This window comes from Danio aesculapii, chromosome 13 (genome assembly GCF_903798145.1).
Source record: "Danio aesculapii chromosome 13, fDanAes4.1, whole genome shotgun sequence".
Classification (NCBI taxonomy): Eukaryota; Metazoa; Chordata; class Actinopteri; order Cypriniformes; family Danionidae; genus Danio; species Danio aesculapii.
Genome location: NC_079447.1, coordinates 30,652,847 through 30,677,600, shown reverse-complemented (window position 1 = coordinate 30,677,600; position 24,754 = coordinate 30,652,847). Strand labels below are relative to the sequence as shown.

At 37.4% G+C, this 24,754-nt stretch overlaps 1 protein-coding gene across 6 annotated transcripts in view; it reads left to right on the top strand.

Annotated features, from left to right (window-relative positions):
* Positions 1-24,754, top strand: part of usp54a (ubiquitin specific peptidase 54a) — an 89,462-nt gene that overhangs the window by 35,244 nt on the left and 29,464 nt on the right. For all 6 annotated transcript variants that reach the window (XM_056470464.1, XM_056470463.1, XM_056470465.1 and 3 more), the window contains 5 exons: positions 1,042-1,660; positions 14,586-14,678; positions 18,444-18,578; positions 19,448-19,561; positions 21,791-21,873. In XM_056470464.1, the coding sequence (XP_056326439.1) occupies positions 1,514-1,660; positions 14,586-14,678; positions 18,444-18,578; positions 19,448-19,561; positions 21,791-21,873 (572 nt within the window). In that variant the 5' untranslated portion in view covers positions 1,042-1,513. The remainder of the gene's footprint in view (positions 1-1,041; positions 1,661-14,585; positions 14,679-18,443; positions 18,579-19,447; positions 19,562-21,790; positions 21,874-24,754) is intronic.

The window sequence follows — 24,754 nt, the reverse complement described above, 5'->3', positions numbered from 1 at the left end:
ATCTCCTCAGGTCTTTTTATAATTCAGCATTCAGACGTTAATGTCCAAACGTGTCTTTATATAAGTTCAGTATTGTTGTTGCAGATGAACTATAACACAGAAAACGCTATTTAAATATTTTCCAGTCGCCTAGATATTAATTAACAGTCATACAAACATCTTTACTGAAGCCTCTCTACTTGACTGTTGGTCTCGCGCGTCCATCATGTTTGTAGTTCACGTCCAACGCGCAATGTACTGTGGGCAATGTCAGCGGTTAGAGTATGGACGCTTCTACACTTACAATTTTTATAACTGTAAACCATCCGGGAACTTTTGGCATACTCTTTTCAACATACTATGATTTGGGACATACTAATTCTATTTTCAAATTTCATGCGAATTGGGACGCAGCATATATGTTTAAGTGCTGAAAGCTGTGCCTCCTGCTGAATGCGTCCAAATTTTTGAGGATTGAGGTGATGCCATTTATTCTAAAAATCAAAGATGAACCATTAGTCATTTAACGTTAAAAGGCAGTTCGCTTTCTTAATGCTAAAAAGCCTGGCTGGAGGGGAAGGGTTTGTGAATATGAATTGTGCACAGCAGTGCACAACACATCATGTAAGGTCATGATCAACATTGAGCGATTATCAATACATCAAACTCAGATTGCAGACAGTTTCTGACAACGCTTTATGCACCATTTATTTTGTCCATGTAATATGTGGATTTAATTTATTACATCTTTGGAGCATTTTATTATATCCTGCATGTAAGCAGAGATGAATCGTATAGTGATGTAATCATAAATCAATAGCACCACGCAGACACCATAACATTAACTTCTCATTTATCTTGTCTACACTAGACTGCAGTATTTCAGAGGTCTGTGTGCTCCTGTGTCATGCAAATGTAAATCACTGAAAATCAGCGACTCCCATAGAAAACAAATGACTTGTGATTACTTTGCTGCTGCAGATCAACGTGTGAAAAAGTCATCAGTTTTTAGATTGAGTGCGAGAGGATGTTAACATTTTTATTTCTGTTTATGTTTTTCAGATACACAGTGTTGTGAAGATTCACGCCCAGTGACTTGTTTACAAGCGGGACAAGACTGTTGCCGTCAATTTGCGCACTGTTGCTTCTGTTTAAGGGTGTAGCACAAAACACTGCAGTGAAGATCACCACGCCTCCCACAGCCCAAAAATTTCAGTAAAGCGGTGTGAAATTCCACAACCAGGTCCCAGAGAGCAGTTAACAAGACCAGAAGACAGTGTTTGCTATTTTCTGTCTGATGCAAGAAGACAACAAGAAGCCTACGCCCTTGAAAAAACACTTCCCCAGAGAAAACACATTTTTATATTTAAAATCAAACTGTGACTATTGGCCCATTTGAAGACATTTTGTACACCCACATGCTTCTTTTGGATACAACTTTAACGCATTTCCCTTCAGCTTTGGAAAGATGAACTTGGGGTTCCTATTAAGCAGAGGGACGGTTTAAGTTGAAACTATACAGAATTTCTCCACCATGTCATGGAAAAGAAACTACTTTGCATCTGGCAGCAGTGGGTTACAGGGCATATTCACCCCACGAACCATGACATCAATCGCCCCAAGCAAAGGCCTCATCAACGAGCCGGGACAGAACAGCTGCTTTCTGAACAGCGCTCTCCAGGTAGGTCGACATATGCTCGAGCTATAAACATGTTTTATAGTTTACACCTCTTACACCTTTTCAAAATCAGATGGGTTTTTTTCTGGCTCAAAATGACGCAAAGGTAGCATCCCAGCCATGAGGTTTTTGCTATTTAAATTTAAAAAGGCTAACATTTAATGTAGTTAAATACATGACCAGTGCTTGGGGTCTGTCTGTAGTCCTGACTGCCTGCCTGATTTTCACCTTGTAAATCCATATGTGGGAAAACCCATCATCAGGATCTTGCTGAAGTCTGCAAAGAGTTCCTCAGCTGAAAGCATGACTAGTCTGGACACAATTGATGATTAGACTGCTGCTTTTTAGAGATTTAATAGTTTAGTCAGTAGTTTACTTTGATTTAGCACTCTTGGAGTGAAGTCCACATAGATGTTTTCATCAGCCACTCAACTAGAGCAGCTCAATATTACAAAAAACTGACATTGCATCATTTTATTTTTCTGTCGTACATAATACAATATTGAGTATCATTCATTCAATATCATTGAGTATCATTCATTTTCTTTTTGGCTTAGTCCATTTATTAATCCGGGGTCGCCAAAGCGGGATGTACCGCCAACTTATCCAGCACATGTTTTAAGCAGCGGATGCCCTTCCAGCTGCAACCCATCTCTGGGAAACATCCATACACACTTATTCACACTCATACACTACAGACAATTTAGCTTACCCAATTCACCTGTACTTTGGACTGTGGGGGAAACCGGAGCACCCGGAGGAAACCAACACGAGTGCAGGGAGAACATGCAAACGCCACACAGAAATGCCAACTGACCCAGCCGAGGCTCGAACCAGCGACCTTCTTGCTGTGAGGCGACAGCACTACCTACTGTGCCACCACGTCGCCTAATATTGACTATCATTTTACCAAAGTATTTTAAAAGCTCTATTTGGAATGAAATTTAGAATTTTCAACTGATTGAGATAATTTTTAGGGCAGTGCATCTTTATAAAATACAGTTGAAGTCAGAATTGTTAGCCCCCCTGAATTATTAGCCCCCCTGTTTATTTTTCCACAATTTCTGTTTAACGGAGAGAAGATTTCTTCAACACATTTCTAAACATAATAGTTTTAATAACTCATTTCTTTTATCTTTGCCATGATGACAATAAATAATATTTTGCTAGATATTTTTCAAGACACTTTTATACAGCTTAAAGTGACATTTAAAGGCTTAACTAGGTTAATTAGGCTAACTAGGCAGGTTAGGGTAATTAGGCAAGTTATTGTATAATGATGGTTTGTTTTGTAGACTATCAAAAAACAATATTGCTTAAAGGGGCTAGTAATTTTGACCCTAAAATGGTTTTTAAAGAAAATTGAAAACTGCTTTTATTCTAGCCGAAATAAAACAAATAAGACTTTCTCCAGAAGAAAATATATGATCAGACATACTGTGAAAATTTTCTTGCTCTGTTAAACCTTTGGGAAATATTTAAAAAAGAAAACAAAATTCAAAGGGGGGCTAATAGTTCTGACTTGAACTGTATTTTAAACTAATCGCAAGTATAGATCAGTACAGTAGAGCAAATTTACAGATGAAATAAAAAGTGCTTTATGGATTTCTGGGGAGTTTATCAGTATTCCAGTACACACACTGAATAATCAAATGTATAATATCACTGTAAAGTCTTCATTGTAAATATACATAAATACAATTAAATCTTTCCCAAAGCTTGAGACATTATATATTCTTGCGCCTGAATGCTTTAACATGGCTTGAAATGATCACACAATGATAGGCCTTAAATGTTAGACATACATGTTAGGGCTGCACAATATATGGGTTCAGCATCGATATTGCAATGCAATGCAATGCACATTCGCAGCAGTCACATCACCGTATCTGCCATGTGGAGTTGGGATTATTATTGTTGATCAGCAGTGAAGAATGTACAGTGTTTAAATTTTACATTACATTTGATTATTCAATAATAGGGGCAGGACAAAATAGCGATAATTATGAGATGGCGCTTCTCGTAATGGCGGATTGAACACATATCAATGTTGCAATTCTGAGAAACATATATACTGTTAATAAAAGAAATACATCTTATAACTTGACACATTTTTTTCCATTTTGTTTACAAATATGATATATTGTGTATGGTTTTCTTGTGATATATCACTGATATTGGGATCTATAATTATAGGGGGCAAAATATGATAATATCGTATCGTATTACTGCACCTGAATCTGGATCTGACTACTTATTTCACTTCTATCTTATTTATTTATTCTTGCAACAAGTTCATGATTTTATTTCAAATATTTCAAATAAAGCTATTCAAGTCTGCCGAAATTGTATTCATATCACAATATATATCGCAGCAAAATAAAAGATCACTGTGTCAGATTTGTCCAATATCGTGCAGCCCTAATACAGGTGACAAGTTTTGGTCGCTTTTTATGGTTACAGATAGCAACGACTTCACAAATCTCATGTGTTTTGAAGTGTGGCTCCTGGTCAATTCCTGGTCGGTTCAATATGGAAAAAGTCATACATTCTTTTATCACGTCCCGCCTAGACAATTGCAATTCCTTGTATGTTGGTCTCCCTCAATCTTCATTGGCACGGTTGCAGTTGGTACAATATGCGGCGGCTAGACTTTTAACAGGCACCAAAAACAACATGCTCATATCTCACCAGTTTTAGCATTCCTTCATTGGCTTCCTGTTAATTTTAGAATTCAGTTCAAGATTTTACTTATTGTTTTTAAAGCACTGAATGGGCAAGCACTTTCTTATACAGTATATCAGGACTTATCAACCTACAGTCAACTCCTCGGTCTCTTAGGTTGTCAATAAAATTTTACTACAAATTCCTCGGTCACGACTTAAACTGAAAGGAGATAGAGCCTTTGCAGTCGCTGCTCCACGACATGTTTTTATTCAATTGCCTTCCCAGCCTTTTAATCCTTATTGTGCATTGTTGTTTACTGTTACTGTTTTATAATGTGTGCTATGGTTTTGTTCAGTACTTTGGTCAGTGCCACACTGAAATTAAATGTGCTTTATAAATAAACTTTACTTACTTTAAGATTTTAAGTTCTGTTGTAGGTTCGGTTTCAAGGTTACTGCAGTTTGGAAAAGTCAAGGTTTTAATACCGCTAAAATGCTTTGCTATATTGTTCCCAAGGTATATGCAAGTTTTTTTAATGTATTGTTTTATGTGTTGTAAAGAAATCTGTTTTTGAAACTAATGAAGAGAGCAGAAGTGAAATATTTTGTGTTTTTAATAGAGATTTTTCTCTTCTGTTTGTTTGTTTTACCAAGACATTTAAAAAGAACTTATTTTAGAGCAGTAATTACAATACAATATCTATTTTTCCAAGGTTATCATACTGTCAGAAACATACACCGTGCATGCCTATTCTGTCGCGGTGTATACACATTGCAATATCGATACTAAAACAATATATTGTGCAGCCCTACTGCAAAGATGCACATTTTGCAGACTCTCATTAATTAATGACTCGTGCATCGCATGACCTCAACAGATGCTTACTCTCGTGGGCAGAAATTGTGCCCCCTCATGATTAGCCATTTGAAGCAACAAGTCAAGCGGCTAGATGCATATGGCAGCAGTAGGAACGGTGCGCTGACTCCTCACTCACAGCTCTCCTCACGCATGAGCGCCATTAGACAGAAACCGCTGTGCCTTTTATCCATTGTGCTGCTCGTTGGAGCCTGCATTAGATTTACTGATGATTCAAGCACTGTCTGCACTAGACCCCACAAACAACTGTCAGATGCACACTGTCCTGGCCGGTAATTACCCTGCACAGCAACCTGCCATTACTTACCCTCTATTTTTGGATTACTGTATAATCAGCTATATGGAAATAAAGGGGCTTAGCTGGCTGATAATATGTCTAAAGCTACAAATTAGAGTCGGTTATGACTGCTTCGGGGGGGTTGGGTGTTTGAGGGAGCGTTGTGTGGCTGGATTGTCTGTTGCCATGAAGCATAACAATATGGCAAGACAATGAACTCAATATTTGGGGGGGGCGAAAACAATTTTTTTTGCGGGATTGGGGAGTTTGCAGATCAGTATGTGGTGCTTTATTAAGCTTCTTGGAAACTTTTGGTTAACCTGCATCCTGAAGTCTGGATGGAATTTAATATATGGGTTTAGCATGAATAAAGTTCTCTTTGTTATATTATATGTAACATTGAAATTGAAGTCTTGAGAAATAAAAAAAAATGTGTTTTTAATACAACTGGTATTAAGATGTGCTTTGGTCAGATCACACGGTACACGAGGGTGATGCATACACTGTAAAACCCAACAGTCAACTTTATCAAATAAGATGAGTGTAGTTAACTCTAAATTTACTGAAAGTTTATTCTACTCATTAAAAAAAGAGTTTTGAATTCAATGTTGAAGGTAATAAGATAAAGTTAAATGGAGTAAGTTCACAGTACTCATATAGATTAGTTTTTTAACTCCTGGTTTGTAGCAGTTGGTTTACTCAAATGGTTTGAGTTGCCTTAACTTATTGGGTTTTACATTGCTCGGTTTGAGTTCTCTTTGTTTATTGGGGTTTGCTGTGCTCAAATTGCTTCGTTTACTCAAATGGATTGAGTTGCCTTAACTTATTGGGTTTTACATTGCTCGGTTTGAGTTCTCTTTGTTTATTGGGGTTTGCTGTGCTCAAATTGCTTCGTTTACTCAAATGGATTGAGTTCACAGTACTCATTAGGATTAGTTTTTGAACTTAAACTGTTTGTTGCTATCGGTTTCCACAAATGGTTTGAGTTATCTTAACATTTTAGGTTTTACAGTGTACCTGTTTACACCTGGTGGCTTAATTCACTTTGATATGCGTCCCTGATTTCTTTGAGGATGATTGTTTGTATGATTATCTTTTGATCTAAAATTGTAAAATAATAAGTTGACGCAATTTAAATATATGACAAGAAACCATGGAAAACTGTACAGAGCAGCAGCTTTTGTTTCTGCTAACTGCAAAATTGGCTAGTTCTGATAACTGCAAAACCATCAACACTGGTGGATTTTGTAACAAACAGGACTAGTAAGAATTTTTTTTTTATTTTTTTGCTTTAAACCAAAAGTTAGCCTAAGTTTAATTCATGCCTGCTAGCGACAAAGGAATAGGTGGTCTTTTATCACTGTTTAAATAGATTTGACCACTTGAGCATCTACACTATGAAAGCATTCTGGACAAAAGTGTTTTAGACTACCTTTAGAAGTGGTCAGAGGTTGATAATCTCAGAATGTTTAGACCCAGGTTACACCTGTATTTAGCATTGTGATTGGATCAACAAAAATGGATCCTTTAAACAGGATAAGTGAAATCTCTCCATGTAACAGCCTTATGCCTCATTCACAATAGCAGCGACTTTGTAGATGGTTGTCAGTCTGGGTGTTGATTAAAACTGTTAATGGGCATTTCCACCTTGAGGTTGTTTAGGTAACGTTTATGGTGATATTCGAATGAGTTTAGGTCCTGCTGAAATAAACGTTGTTTAGAGAAAACACTAAATATAAATGGAATCAGTACAAAATACGCTTAATTACAAAGATGATTAAGAAAAAAGACTATTTATCTGCTGCAATGCAGGTCTGTGTAGGTCTACAGCACGGAGAATACAACCGGCTGCTGCAGAAGCTGGGAAAGGATCACGTGAGCTTTACTGATGCTCCTATTGGCTGTCGCTCAAAGTCGCTCTTCGTTTGCATAAAGTTGAAGGATTCTCAACTTTGTCAAGTCACTTGACATGCCCTCCTATTCGCCAACAGTCGCTGTCGCTCGTTTAGATGTAGGTCACCAGAAGTCGCTCATTCTCCATTGAAGTGTACGCTCGTTTTTCGCTTTGGTGCTGCGAGTCACTTGTAGTGTGAACGCAGCTTTAAGGCTTTTTCACATTGGGCCTGATTTAACAGTGTGATTGTATGATTTAGTGTTGCTCTTTAATCAAAACCATACAGCACAGAAAACCTTTTAAAAACCAGTGTAGATGTCAAAGAAGAGTGTTCGCAAAACAAATGGATGTTGAGTGCTTGATATCTTTGGTGTCGGAGAACATTCGGATAAGTCGCAGTCAAACCACGGACAGACAAAATATCAACAAAAAAGATGTTAATTGGCAATGAATTGCAGCGAAAATGGGACTCAATGGTAAACTTAAAAATGTATTGATGTTGTAAGCATGATAGTTTGTGGTTCCGGTGTATTATCAAACTTAATTTATTGATGTATATTATGCATAATACTGTGGATAGACTGCCAAAAAATGCTAGTTTTTGCTGTTGGGCTTTCTCTTTTCATGGTCTGTGTGAAAGGCTGGTAAAAGCAGTTTAATCTTATAAACAAATCTGATGGAAGCCACCAAAGGTTGCTTAGAACACCCTTATTGTCAAGGGAACTCTCCAGTTATTTACTAATTACTTCCAATTAGCAACTTTTCATTTTCAGTTGGCCTTGGCACATGATGTAACTTCAGAAGAGTCAAGATTTAAATAGGAAAGTGATAAATTTTTTTTTATTTTTATGAAATGCTAATGATCTAATCTGATTCAATGATCTATGCTAAGCTAAGCTAAAGTGGTCCCTCCAGACCTGGAGATTAGCTAAATGGATTAAAAAATGGTAAAACTCAACTGTTTAACTAGAGCGGTCTCCAGAAACGTGAAGTTTTACTGTAATAAATTGATTTTTAAGTTGATTCTTATGGCTTCACATGTAAAATCGAATGCATTTACATAAAAGTAAAATCAGTTCATTAGAGCAGTTATTTACGACCCTCCGTTTACTTTCTTTTTTCTTTTTTACCTGAAGTGGGTCATGTGGATGCATTTAGATTTTTCTTGCTTATGTGCCCTTTAATAGAAAAGGCTCTCCTTGTTTAAACGTTCCCAAAATCTCATTCAAAATCAACACCGTTCTTAATAGCCATTCAATAAAATCCATTATGCAGTCAATTAACTCCTGATTGAAGAAACTGGGATGCAGCAGAAATGAGTTGGGAGGAAGGATAGGGGAAGGGAGATATGTCTAGACCGGCTGGGTTTTCATAGCTGACATCTTCTGATCTCCTGCTGATCCAGAGACAGAAGGTAAGAGTCAGGATGTTTAATCAGCAGCTTCCTGTAGAGTTCAACAGCAGCTAAAGGACTGTTTGCTTTTGGGCTATTTATAAATGTTTAGCCAACTTGCCACTTACTTTAATTCTAGAAAAAGACTGTTTATCGGTTTAAAATGTTTCGAAAAACTGGACTGATCCGCAATATTGAAATTTTACGAAGTCTCTAATGCTTGCCTAATGAAAAACACTACAGTATTATTTAAAAACTATCACAATTTAAAGGAAAGGTTTGATGAATTAATATATTTTTAAATTATGTGATTCATTCCTATTATAAAAGCTGAATTTTCAGCATCCATTAATCAGGTAAATTCAATGTCACATCGTCTTTCAGAATTTTTAACTAGCTATCTAATTACCTATTTGTTTTCATTGGTTTATTTAATCTATGAAAACTTAATTAATGCTTGTATAAAAAATAAACACATTTATTTCATATTTCAACTTAAAATATTAAAATAAATATGATTCAATAATTTATATTTTTGAACTTTAATTTAGTTTTGGTTTTTTGTTCTTGAAATAAATCAGAATGGCTAAATGCTACACATGCCGTGGTCATGTTCTGTGAAGAAACGTCCTCACATGACCGCACTCATTGTTTGAATGTTTGATGAGCTGAAGGAAGTAACTGGGTTTCAGTCAGTCATAGTAATTCTCAGTCTGCTTCAGTCTATCTCTCATTTTCATCAGCCTCCTGTCTGCTTTCCGTCCCCTGGATCTGAAGCGTGTAATATGGTTAGTAATGGGCCGTGGTGTCCCTCTCTGCAGAGGGCTATCTCTGATCTGTCCAGTTTGGGGACTCATGCAGTTTTTCTGGCTCTTAGGGGGCGATCACACTGAATATGTTTTTCCATTTTGAGAACACAAGGTGCACCGCACTGTCTTTTTTGTTGACAAGAAAAAAAAGAAGTGTGGTGTGCTTTTTAAATCGCTAGGCAACCACTGAATCAGCTGAATATTGTGTGCGAGCGCTGCTGTTGATATTGCCCGTCATCTCTATTTCTAGACTGACTTGCCTCGAGGACTGCTGCTTTTTAAAAATATTGCGATATTCACGATTTGTGAAGTCATACTAGGTTTGGGCGATACAGCAATAAAAATTATCACAATATAATCTTTCATTGTAATCGATATTGATAATTATTGAATATTTTTTTACAATCCATTTAGGAATATTAGGATTTTTTTAATTTACATAGCCACTTTATTTTAATTTACCAACAAAATAAAGGCAAATAGTTTTAATAGTCAAAAACAAACAAAATAAATTAACAAAAATATTCTGACCCGGGGTATTGATGACGCAACCCAAACATAGTCTGTTCACATATCGCTTCTAAAAGCATGTGAAAAGTGCGCATGGATTCCATCACTATTTTCAATGCGATTTGTGATCCTGCTCCCCTGGTGTCTCTCGTAACAGGCGACTATCAACCTTTCCTCTGAGGATGACAAACGGACAAACCATAGCTGCAGTTCTGATACACAAGCACTGCAGTGTTTGGGTGCTCTCTGTTTATCTGAGGTAATTAGTCTAGCGTTATTACTGAAATGTGTATATTCCAAAAAAATAAATAAATTTAAAATAAAAGTGTATATTCCATACAAAGTGTGAAGCAGATTGGTTAGTTGTAGTTACATGAAACGCGGTGTACTCGTGGCGTTTAACTAAGTGCACCTATTAAATATGAGTGCGTCACGTGTGTGCTGCTTGGAAACCATGTGTGCGTTGCTCCCTATTTGCGCACAAACTCTGCTCCTCGATTAGAAATAACGCAAGCTTATTGGTATTCCGGCCAAGAAATTTTAATAAAACTATAGTTACCTCAACAGAAACCCCACTTCTGCTTTCATTTGATTGGAGAATAAAAAAAGATGTGGGTGACTCATTGAACTTTTTTCCGCTCAGAGTTTACTATTTTCAACTGCAGGCGCACAGAGCGCAAGGGCAAAAATGCCAGGCACAACAGGCGGTTAAAATGTAAGGCGTGCAGGGTGGTTAATCAGTGCGCAGAATGCTCATGGACATGCAAAAAAGACACCTCTCAACACAAAAAACACGTTCTCTGTGATCGACCCCTCTTTAAAGCAACGGCCTTCTGCAGTTCATGTGTTTTACATTAATAAGCTCCACAGTTTAGCAGGTTTTTTTTCCACATTTGGTTTTCCATTATATTTATGCATTTAATTTCAAACCAAATATTTTTTTGTTTCAGCTGTCCCTTCACAGATCAGAGACTTGACATCCTCTCAATGATGACAGTCATTCAGAACATCGCTTTAATGAGTAGATGTGACCCGGGTCACCAAGGGAACACCTGTACCTTTTGTAAGGTCCTGCAGGCTTCTCATCCCTGTTGCTAGTTTCATCCCATACAACTATAAAACTCTACTGGACAGTTGCGATCTAAAAAAAAGCTGTATTTTGTTGTTAGACATTCTCAGGGGCAAACTCGTGGCTTGACAGAAGCTCCCAGAACTTATGAAGTGTCAAATCAGTGATGTCAAATCAATAGAAGGAGACACTGTGCCCTGATGTTGACCGCTTGAGACACTGACACACTAGCTAGTTCATGGCCACTGGCTCCGAATGTTCCTGTGTGTCTGCAGAGCAGCGTAAATGCACCCGGAAACCAGGACTGTGTCAGAGAACAATGTTTTTTGGCAGAAAAGTCTTTAAAAGGCTTTGTTTTTGAGATTTTGGATTGTGGTCACAATTAGTTTAGTCTAGAGTATATTTGGAGTGTTTATCAATAAATCATATTAATGGCTGTTTTAGAACCCCAGTTATCCAGTCCATCTCCTAAATGCATTCATTTAGATAACATTTATTTACATAAATCTGAAATCAGTAGCTGCAACTGAGATTGCTAAGAGATTATTTATTTCCACTTCACCAGTCTATTTTTAACACCGTTGTAATTTTACATTTTTAATTAGCACTGTATTATCAACAATTTAATTGTTTACTTGCTATTATAAATTAAAATCATTATTTAGAATTTGAATATACACAACCTGACAAAAGTCTTGTCACCCATCCAAATTTTAGGAACAACAAATAATAACTGTACTTTTAGTTGATCAGTTGGTATCAGAAGTGGCTTATATGAAAAGCAAAGGACAGTAAGCTCTGACTTTGCTTAGACAAAAGTCTTGTCACTTAAAAGAAATAATGTACAGTATAGAATATAAAGTCATGGTGCAGTGGAAAAAGTATTAAAATTGTGTATGACTCCCATGAGCTTGGAGGACTGCATCCATACATCTCTGCAATGACTCAAATAACTTTAATCAATAAAGTCATCTGGAATGGCAAAGAACTGACAAAGTGTCCTTGCCGAACTCCCAGAGCTCATCAAGATTCTTTGGATTCATCTTCAATGCCAGCTCCTTCATCTTACCCCAGACATGCTAAATAATGTTTATGTCTGGTGATTGGGCTGGCCAATCCAGAAGCACCTTGGCCTCCTTTGCTTTTATGAACTTTGATGTGGAGGCCGAAGGATGAGAAGGAGCGCTATCCTACTGAATAATTTGCCCTCTGCTGTGGTTTGTAATGTAATGGGCAGCACAAATGTCTTGATCCCTCAGGCTGTTGTTGTTGCCATCCACTCTGCAGATCTCTCGCATGCCCCCATAATGAATGTAACCCCAAACCATAATTTTTCCTTCACCAGACTTGACTGAATTCTGTGAGAATCTTGGGTCCATGCAGGTTCTTCTGCAGTATTTGTGATAATTGGGGTGCAGTTCAACAGATGATTAATCGGAAAAATCTGCCTTCTGCCACTTTTCTAAATGATCAACTAGAAATCAAGTTATTATTTGTTGATTGACAAGACTTTTGTCAGGTAGTGTAGTACTACTAGAGAGTCATAAAAATACTAAAGCCATACATTTATTAACATTTCCTGCAAAATGATTCATACATTGCAGAACATTGCATATTTGTTTATAATTTCCAGCAAATTCTCACTGATTCTATCAAAACAAAAAATATACACGACAATTCAATTAAACCTCATTTATGATTCAAAGTTTGTTCATTTGCTGAATCTCCAAGTGTCAAAAAGCAGAAAAAATGAAATATGTAATGCTGGAAAATAACTGTTCAGAAACAATTGTGCATCTTTATATTTGAGTTCTGCTTGTCAAGGCTTTGCGTAACTTGACCAGTTGATTTTCTGTTTCTTTCTTTGAACGTGTGGTTTGCATCACGCACTACACAGTGTGTTTGATTGTGATGGTTACTATTATAGTGCTGTATAAATCCTTTATTTATTGGATGTCTTTACTATCAGCCTTTTGTGTTTGCACGGCCAGCATTGCATTTCATACATTTTATTATTATCGGTTACAGTTCCACCAACCCAAGTTCATACAGGGTGAGTCAAATGGCTTTGGAGATCAACGCTGTTAAAAGTTTATTGTGCAGAGACTCATGCAATTCCACAACCACAAGCAAACAGATGTTTTCTGATTTTTGTCTCTGAAATAGATTCTGTCAGCACTATAGATTTATAAAAGGGTTCAAAGTAAGGCAAACAAACAGACGGCATTGCGCACAACTTTTAACCAAATGACAAATAGGTCTTTATTATTTCGGTTGGTAACTTTATTTTGATAGTCCATTTGAGTATTAGTAGACTGTTTGCTTAATATCTGTTGATACTGCTCCTTTAACAGACATTTAATTGACTATAAGAAGTACATGTCAACTTACACTACTTGTATGTACTAGAAGTACAAGTCAACTTACACTAACCCCAACCCCAACCTTACAGTCTACTTATAATCTAATGAGATTAGTTGCAATGTAACTTAAATTCAACAAACGGTCCATCAAAATAAAGTGTGACCTTTCGGTTTACTATCTAGATCTTTACTACCTAAGTTCACGAACAGACTCAATCACTATTAGATCGATTAAACATCTGTGAAAGTAAAGTTAGAGAACAGATTCATTTTGGTAACTAAGTTAAGTGGGACTGACAGCTCTCTCAATAATTCAGCATGCGAGCGTGTGGATGTGCCGGGTGAACAGCGCACACAGTCCCAGCTCATGGCGGGCAGGTGGGGTCAGGTCGGCCTCTGCAGCCTCCCGGGCACGGCCAGATGGGAGGTGTGTATGATTTTGTGTGTGTGTGCAGCTGCCCAGCAGGAAGCTAGCAGGTCTTTGTTTGTTCCGCTGACATTCTGCATCATCCTTCACCTGAAGACGCATGCGTTCCTCAGGATGAAAGACTAAAGCTGGGAAACATGCTCATCACTTCAGCTCACACTCAGACTTTCCTCGGCTTGTTAACTTGCTTTCTGTTTCTACAAACCCTCGGATGAGACATGCGGGCTAATCAGATTTTTGACAGCTGATTGGTGAGACATAATTACTTCTCTCGTGTGATTGGTTGAAGGTTGGATTACAGAGTGTCAGGAAATCTGGATTTAGGAGATTGTTATGAAAAGGAGTCTGTCGGGATCACATATATCCTGCACAACCTCCAAACCAGTGGTTTTGAAGGATGCTTTGCCCTCCTGAGAGAGACACTTAAGAAGGGGTGGAAAGTCAACTGCAGAGCAGAAGATGCTTTTGGAGCCTGATACATTTTTGATGAATAGAGTTTCTCGGGTGTTTTAGAAGTGTTGTAGAGCATCTAATGCTTGATTGAACCTATTTGTCAGCCTCTCAGAGAACTTTCATATCATGCACAGACAGCATCAAAGATCAGAGGACGATGTAAACGTTGCTTTTCACGTTTTTCTTACAGGTTCTCTGGCATCTGGATATCTTCCGACGAAGTTTCCGGCAGCTCACCACACATAAGTGCATGGAGGACTCGTGCATCTTCTGCGCTCTGAAGGTAAAGCACGTCAGCCTTTAAATGACATGATTTGATGACCTGAGTCTTGGCTCCATTATAGCTATTCTAATTCAGTAGTTTCCTTTTTATATGAAGGCTAATGGGTTTCTGCCATCTGCATGAGCATTATGATTCTGAGATCTTATCAAACATTAAATAGTGATCTTAATTGTAGAAGCAGCTAGATAATCGGCCTGACCCTTTTAAAAAAGAGATTTTAGTTAGCCCAAAATAAGTCATACCATCATTCACTCATCCTTATCATTCCAAACCTGAATGCTTTTCTTCATCTCGCAGAAAGTAAAAGAAGATATTTTGAGAGATGTTTTCTGTGGGTTTTGTCCATCAAGTGTGAATGTGTCATACTTTATACAATGCATTTGAAAAACAAAGAGGGTCATTAATATTTTTCTAATAATGCATATTGCTTTTTAACACTAGATAATTTGTCCAAAAGCATAAATGAAACAAAATGCCTCCATAGAATATTTCCCAATTGTTCCCAGCTATGTTTCAAATGTAAGTTAGACATTGGCACAGTGATGCATGTATTTTGGGACTGTGACAAAATCAAAATGTACTGGAAAGAGATTTACAAAATGATTCAAAAAATAATTGGAAAGACTTTTGCTTTGTCCCCAAAGGTATATCTTCTGAATTGTACATCGGAACTGGGTCTTGATCATGACAAAGAATGTGTATTGAATTTTAGTATATACGTGGCCAATAAATTATTATTATTATGGTCAACTGCACAGATATGTTCAGTCAATATGTGGCAGGCATATTGTCTTGTCAGGCAATCAGACTCCTACCACTGGACAAATTAACTTATGATTTATATCAAAGATCTGAGGTGTTCTGGCGCATTTGATCCTCCTCCTGGATTTTTCTTGAGGGTACTCAGTGATTATGTCTTTCTAAATTAGTTTAATAATCTCCTTTTATTTTTGACTTGGCTTTGAAGCATTTGTATGCATTTGTTAGAATGTAACAAAAACTGCTGTACTTGTTACAAGATACCAGTACCACTGATGTTCTGTTTATTTAAAAAATAAATTAATTAAAATTATGGTATAACGATAGTTTGTTCTGTAGACTTTCGAAAAAAAATAATAGCTTAAAGGGGCTAATAATTTTGACCTTAAAATGGGCTTTAAAAAATTTAAAACTGCTTTTATTCTAGCCGAAATAAAACAAATAAGACTTTCTCCAGAAGAAAAAATATTATCAGACATACTGTGAAAATTTCCTGGCTCTGTTTAACATAATTTGGGAAATTTTTAAATAAATGAAACAGATGTTTTTGATAACCAGTTGTGGGTTTTATTTCTCAAAATCAGTGCTGAATCGCTACTTTTGTTATGTTGTCTGCTTCCAGAAATTTCTTCTTTATATCATTTTATGTTGTGAGATCGTTTGACCAGTAGTTGTATAATATATTGATGTGCTATAAAAACATCAAACACATGGTGGTACTGCATAAACATTTAATAGATATGCATCAGTCCAAAACCATTGAGAGCTTAACTAGAGTTGCGTGACAGACGTTGTTGTGCGTATTCAGCTCTTGCCATGTCATTCCTTTTTTTAGTCCCGTTTCTTTTCAGTCCCTCCCTCACGCTCATTTTATATTAGATTCCTTCTAATGTTCAGGAGTGCCATTGGCGCTTTCCATCAAAAGTTCAATAACTCAGCTGGAAATTAGAGAGCTCTCTCCTGAGCCCTGTGCCAGCGCAGTAGGGGGGCTGCCTGTCTGCTCTCACACACAGTACTGGGACAATATGTCTGTCAGCCGGTCCGATTTCTCTCATGGGTCTGGTAGTACCTCAGTTTTCAGCTGTCTGTTTCTTTCTGACATTAGTCCAGTATGTTGTTTTGTTGTTATTTTTACAGTCAGTGGAACTGGTACAGTGTCTCTCTCTCTCTGTGGTGTTCAGCCTTTAAACCAAAGATGTTAATCCCGTAATGACTCTGTTTACTGGATAGTTTCTAAAGTCAGCACAGAAGTCTTGCAGACTGGCTTGTCTTGCCTTCTTACTGCTTGGGAAATCAAAGGTGTGTTCATGTATACCTGGAGACACTAAATTGTGGAGGGTTTAAATGCGGCTTAAGAGAGAAAAGACTTGTTTTCTTCACCCAAAGGATCACCCTTGTTGTACTGTCTGTATGACTTCATTTCTTCCACAAAATATATGCGAAGGTAATTTAAAGTATGTTAGTAAAAAACAAACAACCAAAAAAGCAGTGAAGCAATATGAAGCATTGTTTATGGGACAAAGCAGAATTGAATCTGTTATTTTCTTGTCTTGATTTTTAACACAACAGATTTACTTATTTGAGTAGTTACTTAAGCACAAAAACTTTATGCTTTTTTATGAATGCTGTTTATAAGAACAAGAATGTTTGTTTTGCTAATTCATCTCAGAATATATCATAGGATAACCTAAAGAAAAGATTAAGTGACTTTTTTCCAAGATTATTTTGGTTTCTGTAGAAATTCGGATGGATGTGGGAATCATAAACCAAACAGGAAGAGCTTGATTCTGACCAATGAGAGGGCACTTTAGAAATGTTGCAAACCAGCGTGAAAGCGAAGCAGAACTTGCTGATGAGCAACAATTTTAATCACTGTTTCTGATGTACAGATATGAAAATGCCCTCACACATCCTTTATTATCATTTATTTTACCTATATTAAAAAATTAAATGAGTTTTCAAAATCATATTATTGTATAATTATTGTACAGGGTGGGCCATTTATATGGATACACCTTAAATAAACTTATTGGGAATTTCACAAGAAAAACAATGGTGTGCTTGGTTTTAAACGTAACTTTATTCCTTCATGAGTTATTTACAAGCCCCCTCACATATACTAATGTGCCACAAACAGGACGTTAATATCAACAACCATTCCCATTTAATTAAGGTGTATCCATATAAATGACCCACCCTGTATAATTTAAAACCATTTGTAATCATAGACGCCTTTGTGCTGCCCACTGTATACTTTCAGAAAAAACTTAAATAATTTTTCATACTTCTGTGTCGAGAGATCGCTGTGATGCACACTGCATGCTTTGCGTAGCCTTGCATTTCAGTGTGCTGTTTGTGTTGCTCTGCAATAACACTTCTGAAACACTAGCTTGCAGTAGGTTATGTTATATTCCTCTGTATTGAGTTTCTTTGTGCGTGTTTTATTTTTTCTGAACGCTGCTTTAATGTACAAGTAACTAAAACTTGCTCATTCAGCGGCAGGAACCGGTGGAAGTGCAACAACTTTAATCACAAGGTAAACACAAAACAAAAGTTTCCATCTGGAGCTCCTTCACGGGACTCGACACTTGTAAACTCTCGCTCCATCAGGCTCGTGCCTCTTATTACCGCCCACTCTCGTCAATGCTGTCAAGCTGACCAATCACAGAGCTTGCACTACGCGTCATTGCGATGTGTAGTTGCATTTTTTGAGAGGTGTGCATCAGCGTCGGCCACGGCGCGGGCTTTGTGACTAAGTGGAGGCTGCGCCAGATGATACGTGTGCACTTGACAGAAGTGGAAATCAGCCTTTAGCGTGTAGCTATGAACCTTTCATGGCTAAATAATGTACAAAAATGTTAAATGAAAGGAACTGCCCCAGTGACTAGCTGTTTTGGCATTAAGGCAAACATTTTTTTCTGATAGTGTATTTTTTAAATGAATAGTGTAATAAGGTGTTTTTCTTTGTGATTAACGTTGACAAAAAGCCCTGTTGTGTATTTTCAGAGCATCTTTGCACAGTTCCAGTTCAGCAGTGAGAAGGTGCTGCCCTCTGATGCTCTCCGCTGCGCTCTGGCAAAAACCTTCCAGGATGAGCAGCGATTCCAGCTCGGCATTATGGACGACGCGGCTGAGTGCTTCGTAAGGGCTCTTGACTCTTCATCGTCACTCTCTCTCACTTTCCTCCCCCATAGAGCTTTTTCTCCTATTCTCCATGTCCTTGCTTTTTCTATCCTCTCAGTTAGCCTTCATATACCACATTATACTTTCAGCTGAAGAGGTATATTTTCTTGAAGAGGAAATTGCATCCATTGTTAGCTCAGCTGATGACATGTATCTTGAGTCAATCGGTGTAAGTAAATCACAGATGTCTGATATCCTCTTGGCCCTGTATCTTTATCCATCACTGTCTTTCCCTGTCTTTGTTGGTTGCGTGTCAGCTTCCACTGCAGTTTTAATCTTTGGCAGTGGCAAGGTACTTGAGAATACAAATAGCTGCAATGCAGTTCGCTGAAAGTAAACCTTCCTGTTTGATGCTGTAATCTTCTGCAATCTCCTATTTTACACAGTGATTAATTTCCTGCTCATTGCTCATTTTAAAGGCCACAGCATCACAACATATAAGATAAAGAATGGCTCCCTGTCTCGACTGCTGGTTTAGCAACATTGTACAATGTGCTGACCAGTAAGAACTGCGACCACAAAACTGCAAATGCTCATTTTCTCCTTTTTCCCCCCTTAACCGCTATTGTTGTCTGGCCATTATGCAAGACTGGAGACACTGGTGATGCTTGGTGAACGTTTAAAATCTCCCTGCTGAGCACAGGCTTCTCTTCAGCCAAAAGATCTGAGCACACTGTTACCCACAGACTCTGTACACGCACTCGCTGAACAGTGAAAATCAATTAACACGAGACATGTGGGACAGACACATGCTGCTGCTCTTCAGTATGATTCTGATTTCTTAGCACACTGAATGTGAGTAATTGAGTAATACATCTCTCCCTCAGGAAAATATCCTCATGAGGATCCACTTTCACATCTCTGATGAGACCAAGGAGGACATCTGCACAGCCAAACACTGCATCCCTCACCAGAAGTTTGCCATGACACTCTTTGAGCAGGTGAAGCCTCTTTATTAAACGTATAGCTAGCTTTTCTTTTGAAGGTAACATCAGACTTGCACAATAAGTTTAGCTTCTGTAATGGAATGTATTTCTGAATAGTGTAAAGAATATAAGAAAGGTTATACTGGATTTGATTGGATCTATTTTTTATTGATACTTATACACTCACCGGCCACTTTATTAGGTACACCTTACCTAGTACCGGGTTGGACCCCCTTTTGCTTTGAGAACTGCCTTAATCCTTCATGGCATAGATACAACAAGATACTGAAAACATTTCTCAGAAATATTGGTCCATATTGACATGATGGCATCGCGCAGTTGCTGCAGATTTATCGGCTGCACATGATGCGAATGCCCCGTTCCACCTCATCCCAATGGTGCTCCAGTGGATTGAGATGTGGTGACTGTGGAGGCCATTTGAGTACAGTGAACTCATTGTCATGTTCAAGAAACCAATCTGAGATGATTCGTGCTTTATGACATGGTGTGTTATCCTGCTGAAAGTAGCCATCAGAAGATCGGTACACTGTGGTCATAAAGGGATGGTCATGGTCAGCAACAATACTCAGGTAGGCTATGGCATTAAAATGATGCTCAATTGATACTAATGGGCCCAAAGTGTGCCAAGAAAATTCATGTTGTTGATGTCAAATTCAATCCTAATGTCGCAGCAGAAATCAAGTCTCATCAGACCAGGCAACGTTTTTCCAGTCTTCTATTGTCCAATTTTGGAGAGCTTGTGTGAATTGTAGTCTCAGTTTCCTGTTCTTAGCTGACAGGACTGGCACCCGGTTTGGTCTTCTGCTGCTGTAGCCCATCCGCCTCAAGGTTGGACATGTTGTGCATTCATAGATGCTCTTCTGCAGACCTCGGTCGTAATGAGTGATTATTTGAGTTACTGTTTCCTTTCTATCAGCTCGAACCACCTTTATTCCCCATTCTGATGCTCAGTTTTGAACTGCAGCAGATCGTCTTGACCATGTCTACATGCCTAAATGCGTTGAGTTGCTGCTATTGGCTGATTAGACCTTTCAGTTAACGAGCAGTTGGAAATGTGTACCTAATAATGTGGCCATTGAGTGTATTATAAACTGGCTTAACTTTGTAGGTGTAAAATTTATACATGTGCTGCAATTATTTTAATAAATATTAATTTTCTGTAAAATTAGTAGCATTACATCACAGAATTTCATTGAAGAGAGGAAAAAAATCAGATCCTATAGATTTAAGTGTATAGAAAGAGGAATGTAAAATGTAAGTATAAAAACTGAAATTATAGTGGCATAGCTGACTTTCAAATCTCACAGTGTCAGAAGTGGAATATAAGTCACAGCACATTTCAGATGACTCATAATTCTGTAAAATATTTTCTTTTATAATAGCCTGCATTCACGTAAAAATGTAATATTCATGCCTTATTATTCTAAACCTTTTATAACTTTGAACAGATTTTATTAAACTAAAAGGCCTTTGAGCAATTCCATGCAAATGTCAACCTTGCCATGAAAAAAGTTTTCGCCAAAATAGCAAAATTGTTTCTGCATTTTTTGTCTGGGCTTTTATTTTACAGTGCTTTAAAAATACTCAAAAATGTATCTTGTCAGTGTTTTCAAACAATTATATTTGATTTACCAAAGTCACACAAGTGGCAATTTTACATCCGTCACATCCATAACTGAGAGATGTCACATGCATAATGACACTTTTTCCTCATAAATGTAAAAATGTCAAATCAAATAAAAGCAATAAAGTTTGTTTTATAAAGAGCCGGCTCTTATCCTTTTGATTAGCATCATTTCTTTTGGTTCATTTCTTTCTACAAAATGTATTGTATACTGTAAACTTGCAGACTTTTTTGTCACATCCATAACGCATGTTTATTTTCCTCATTTAAAATATAAATATGTTTACAGATTGATATTTTTCTGATCCCAGAACTCTGTGGCTAGTTGTTTTGAAAAATGTAAACATGTTTCAATATAATGTTATTATATACTTCCTCTGTCAATTTATGTTTTGAGATTTTGCTGCAAATGTCACATCCATAACGCTGGAATTGCTCCTTTTTGTTTTTGTTTATTCATTTTTTTAAAATCCTTAAGCAGTCATCATAAATATTCAAAGTTCATATAGGTCTAAAGATATTGGTCAAAATGTGTGGGAGCAGTTGTCCATTTGTATAGAAAGGAATATTTAACAATTGTGACATTATTTCTTATCTAGTGTGTGTGCAGCAACTGTGGAGCCTCCTCAGACCCCCTGCCCTTCATTCAGATGGTTCACTACATCTCTACCACCTCTCTGTGGTGAGCATCACACACACACACACACACACACAAACACACACTGAAGTGAGTGATGCTAAAGAATGAGGTCATTTTTGAAAGCTGCGACCGAAAAAGGCCACACTGTGCACGGCACCGAAAACATCATGTCCCATACTCCTCTCCAGCTGAGCAAATGAGCTGTCTACCACATCAAACACAGTGAAATCAATCAGAACAGAAAGAGATTCCCTCAATGGCCTGAAGCACATGGCAACAGCCAGCTGAAATATTACTCTAGGCCTCCTGGACACCACTGCCACAGCCTTCAGTCATGGGCGACGAGCGGTCAGATTTAAATCAAGCTTCACAGAAGAGCAGCTTCCCTCTGCAGTCAAACTTTGTCAGTTTTTTCTAATTGCGTAGTTGCAGACATGCTGTTGGTTTCCATGTCCTGCTTGCCAGTATGGCCGATACTTAACATGAACAAACAGTCTGAAGCACCACAGCGATGAAAGGGCTTCATGAATATTCCAGCATGCGGCTCTGTGATTAAGGAGGATTTTTATGATAATAGATGACATTGCAGTGGAGACACCATTTCTACTACACAAGGACGTTGACTTCTTTGAAACTGAGTGCTGCCGCTGTCCTAAGATTTTGTAACTATTAATTATGTTCAACTAATACTTATGGATTAATGCATATCACTTAAAAGATAATTTGTCTAACAAGTTCTTCTGTTCAAAACTACAAAGGGACAGATGGATAGAATAAGTTAAGTTCATTAGTCTACAGCTTTTCATTGCTTATGTGTTGGTACAAAACTTTAGTTCAGAAATGCCCAAAGTTGGCCCATGATAACCTTTGATTTGGCCCACCATCCAATCTGAGAAGAGATTTAGAATGATGGGAAGGTTTGAGCGAATGCCTTTAACAGAGGTCGTCATTTTAATGTAACCTTTTTATTTGTTTGTTAAATTGTTGAGCTACAAAAAAAAGGCAACTGAAATGAAATGTTTGACTTGTGTAGCTCGAGCTTTAATGGTATATTTACCTTCAGCCCACCACCCTCAATCAAGTTTGGTTTTTGGCCCTTAATAAGCAGAAAAATTGGGAACCCCTGCTTTAGGTCATTCTGATCAACTGAAAGAGTTTGAGCTGATAGTAAAATTGGGCCCTTAGTGTTACACTAAGTGTGTTCTACAAGAATGCTAGGCTCATATCTGTTTAAATACGTGTGACAAGAAGGGAATCAAAGATGAAAGATATTGAATATTCAGAAAACAGCTGTTTACATTTTTACAATTCATAAAAATTGTAGTAGTCAAATAGTCATCCATTCATTAATTTTCCTTCAGCTTAGTCAGGATTCACCACAGCGGAATGAACCGCCAACTATAATGCACTATGCACTATGGCCAATTTAGTTTATTCAATTCACCTGTAGCTTGGGCCAGACGGAATCTGCGGACGTTTTATGCTATTTCTGTTGAGAATTTTGGTAAAAATCTGCAGATTTCTGCGGAATTATTTTGGGAGTCTCATAACTAAAACCATAAAATGTGAAATAGAAAATAAAATCTTTTTAACTTGTATTTAATGTTTAATATGCAAGAACAACTAGATTTACTTTATTTGGTAAACAAAGCAAGTCTCTCATATAATATATCTACTATAAGACAGAAAATATTACTGTACAAACTGCATTGTACATAAATCAAATGAATATTTTCATATTAGTCAATAATATTACTGTAATTCACAAAAAAACTGAATAAATATAGATTTAGACTCATAGATTTAGATATAGACTCAAGTAAATAAACAGAATTACAGATTGGCTAAAAAATCTGCGGAATTCTGCACGCAGAATCCGTGTGGGCCTACCTATAGCACATGTCTTCAGACTGTGGGGGAAACTGGAGCACCTGTAGGAAACCCACGTGAACACTGGGAAAACATGCAAACTCCACACAGAAGTGGCAACTGGCCCAGCCAGTGCTGGAACCAGCAACCTTCTTGCTGTGAGGCAACAGTGCTAACCACTGAGCCACTGTGCTGCCTGTAGTCAAATAGTATTTAATAATACACAGTGATTTATTTATTAATAACAAGTATTTAGTATTGTAATTTTCATTATTAATTATTATATTATAATTTATTATCATTCATATTTGTTTAACAACTTTATTAATCCCTCAAAAGGCAATTAATTATTGTAAATATATTGTTAATATTCAGTTATACAAATATTAAGAACATTGGTAATATTCTTATATTAAATAAGAACTTTTCTAATCATATCTAATCATTTTATAATCACATTTGTATCATTTTAAAGGGCTTCTCTGCTTGGTAGATCTTGGTATCTGAGAGAGGCCATGATTATATTACCTACTTTTTCAGACAGTCATAAAATACTTCAGATGGATGCAGCTCACGTGGCTTTAAAACTGTTTGTTAACAACCCTTAATGTGGGCTGTTTATTGTTACCAATAAAGATGGTGACCCATTAATAAATTCAACAAATATTTAGCATATCGACTGGAAGCATCAAATATAGCTCTCGTCCAGGCAAAATTTCATAACAGCTCTGGTAAAGAGGCACGTGTGCAGGTGACATTGAGATCTGCCTGACTGTTTCCCTGAGATCTGCCTGAGCTGCGGTGTTGCTCCAGGCACGAAGTGTTGGTGTGTCTTTGAGGTGCAGTGACCTCTACTGCAACAATAAGATCAAACCGGTCTGGGCTGTGACCTCATAAACACCCTCCAGAATACAAAAACACTGTACACAAACACATCAATCGCTTATTTAAGCTTGTAGCATCACAAATACCATTTTGTGTTGTAATCTTAAGCTGTTTGAAGGGCAACAAATACTTTACCCTTCACTTTTCTTTTGTTGAACAAAAATATATA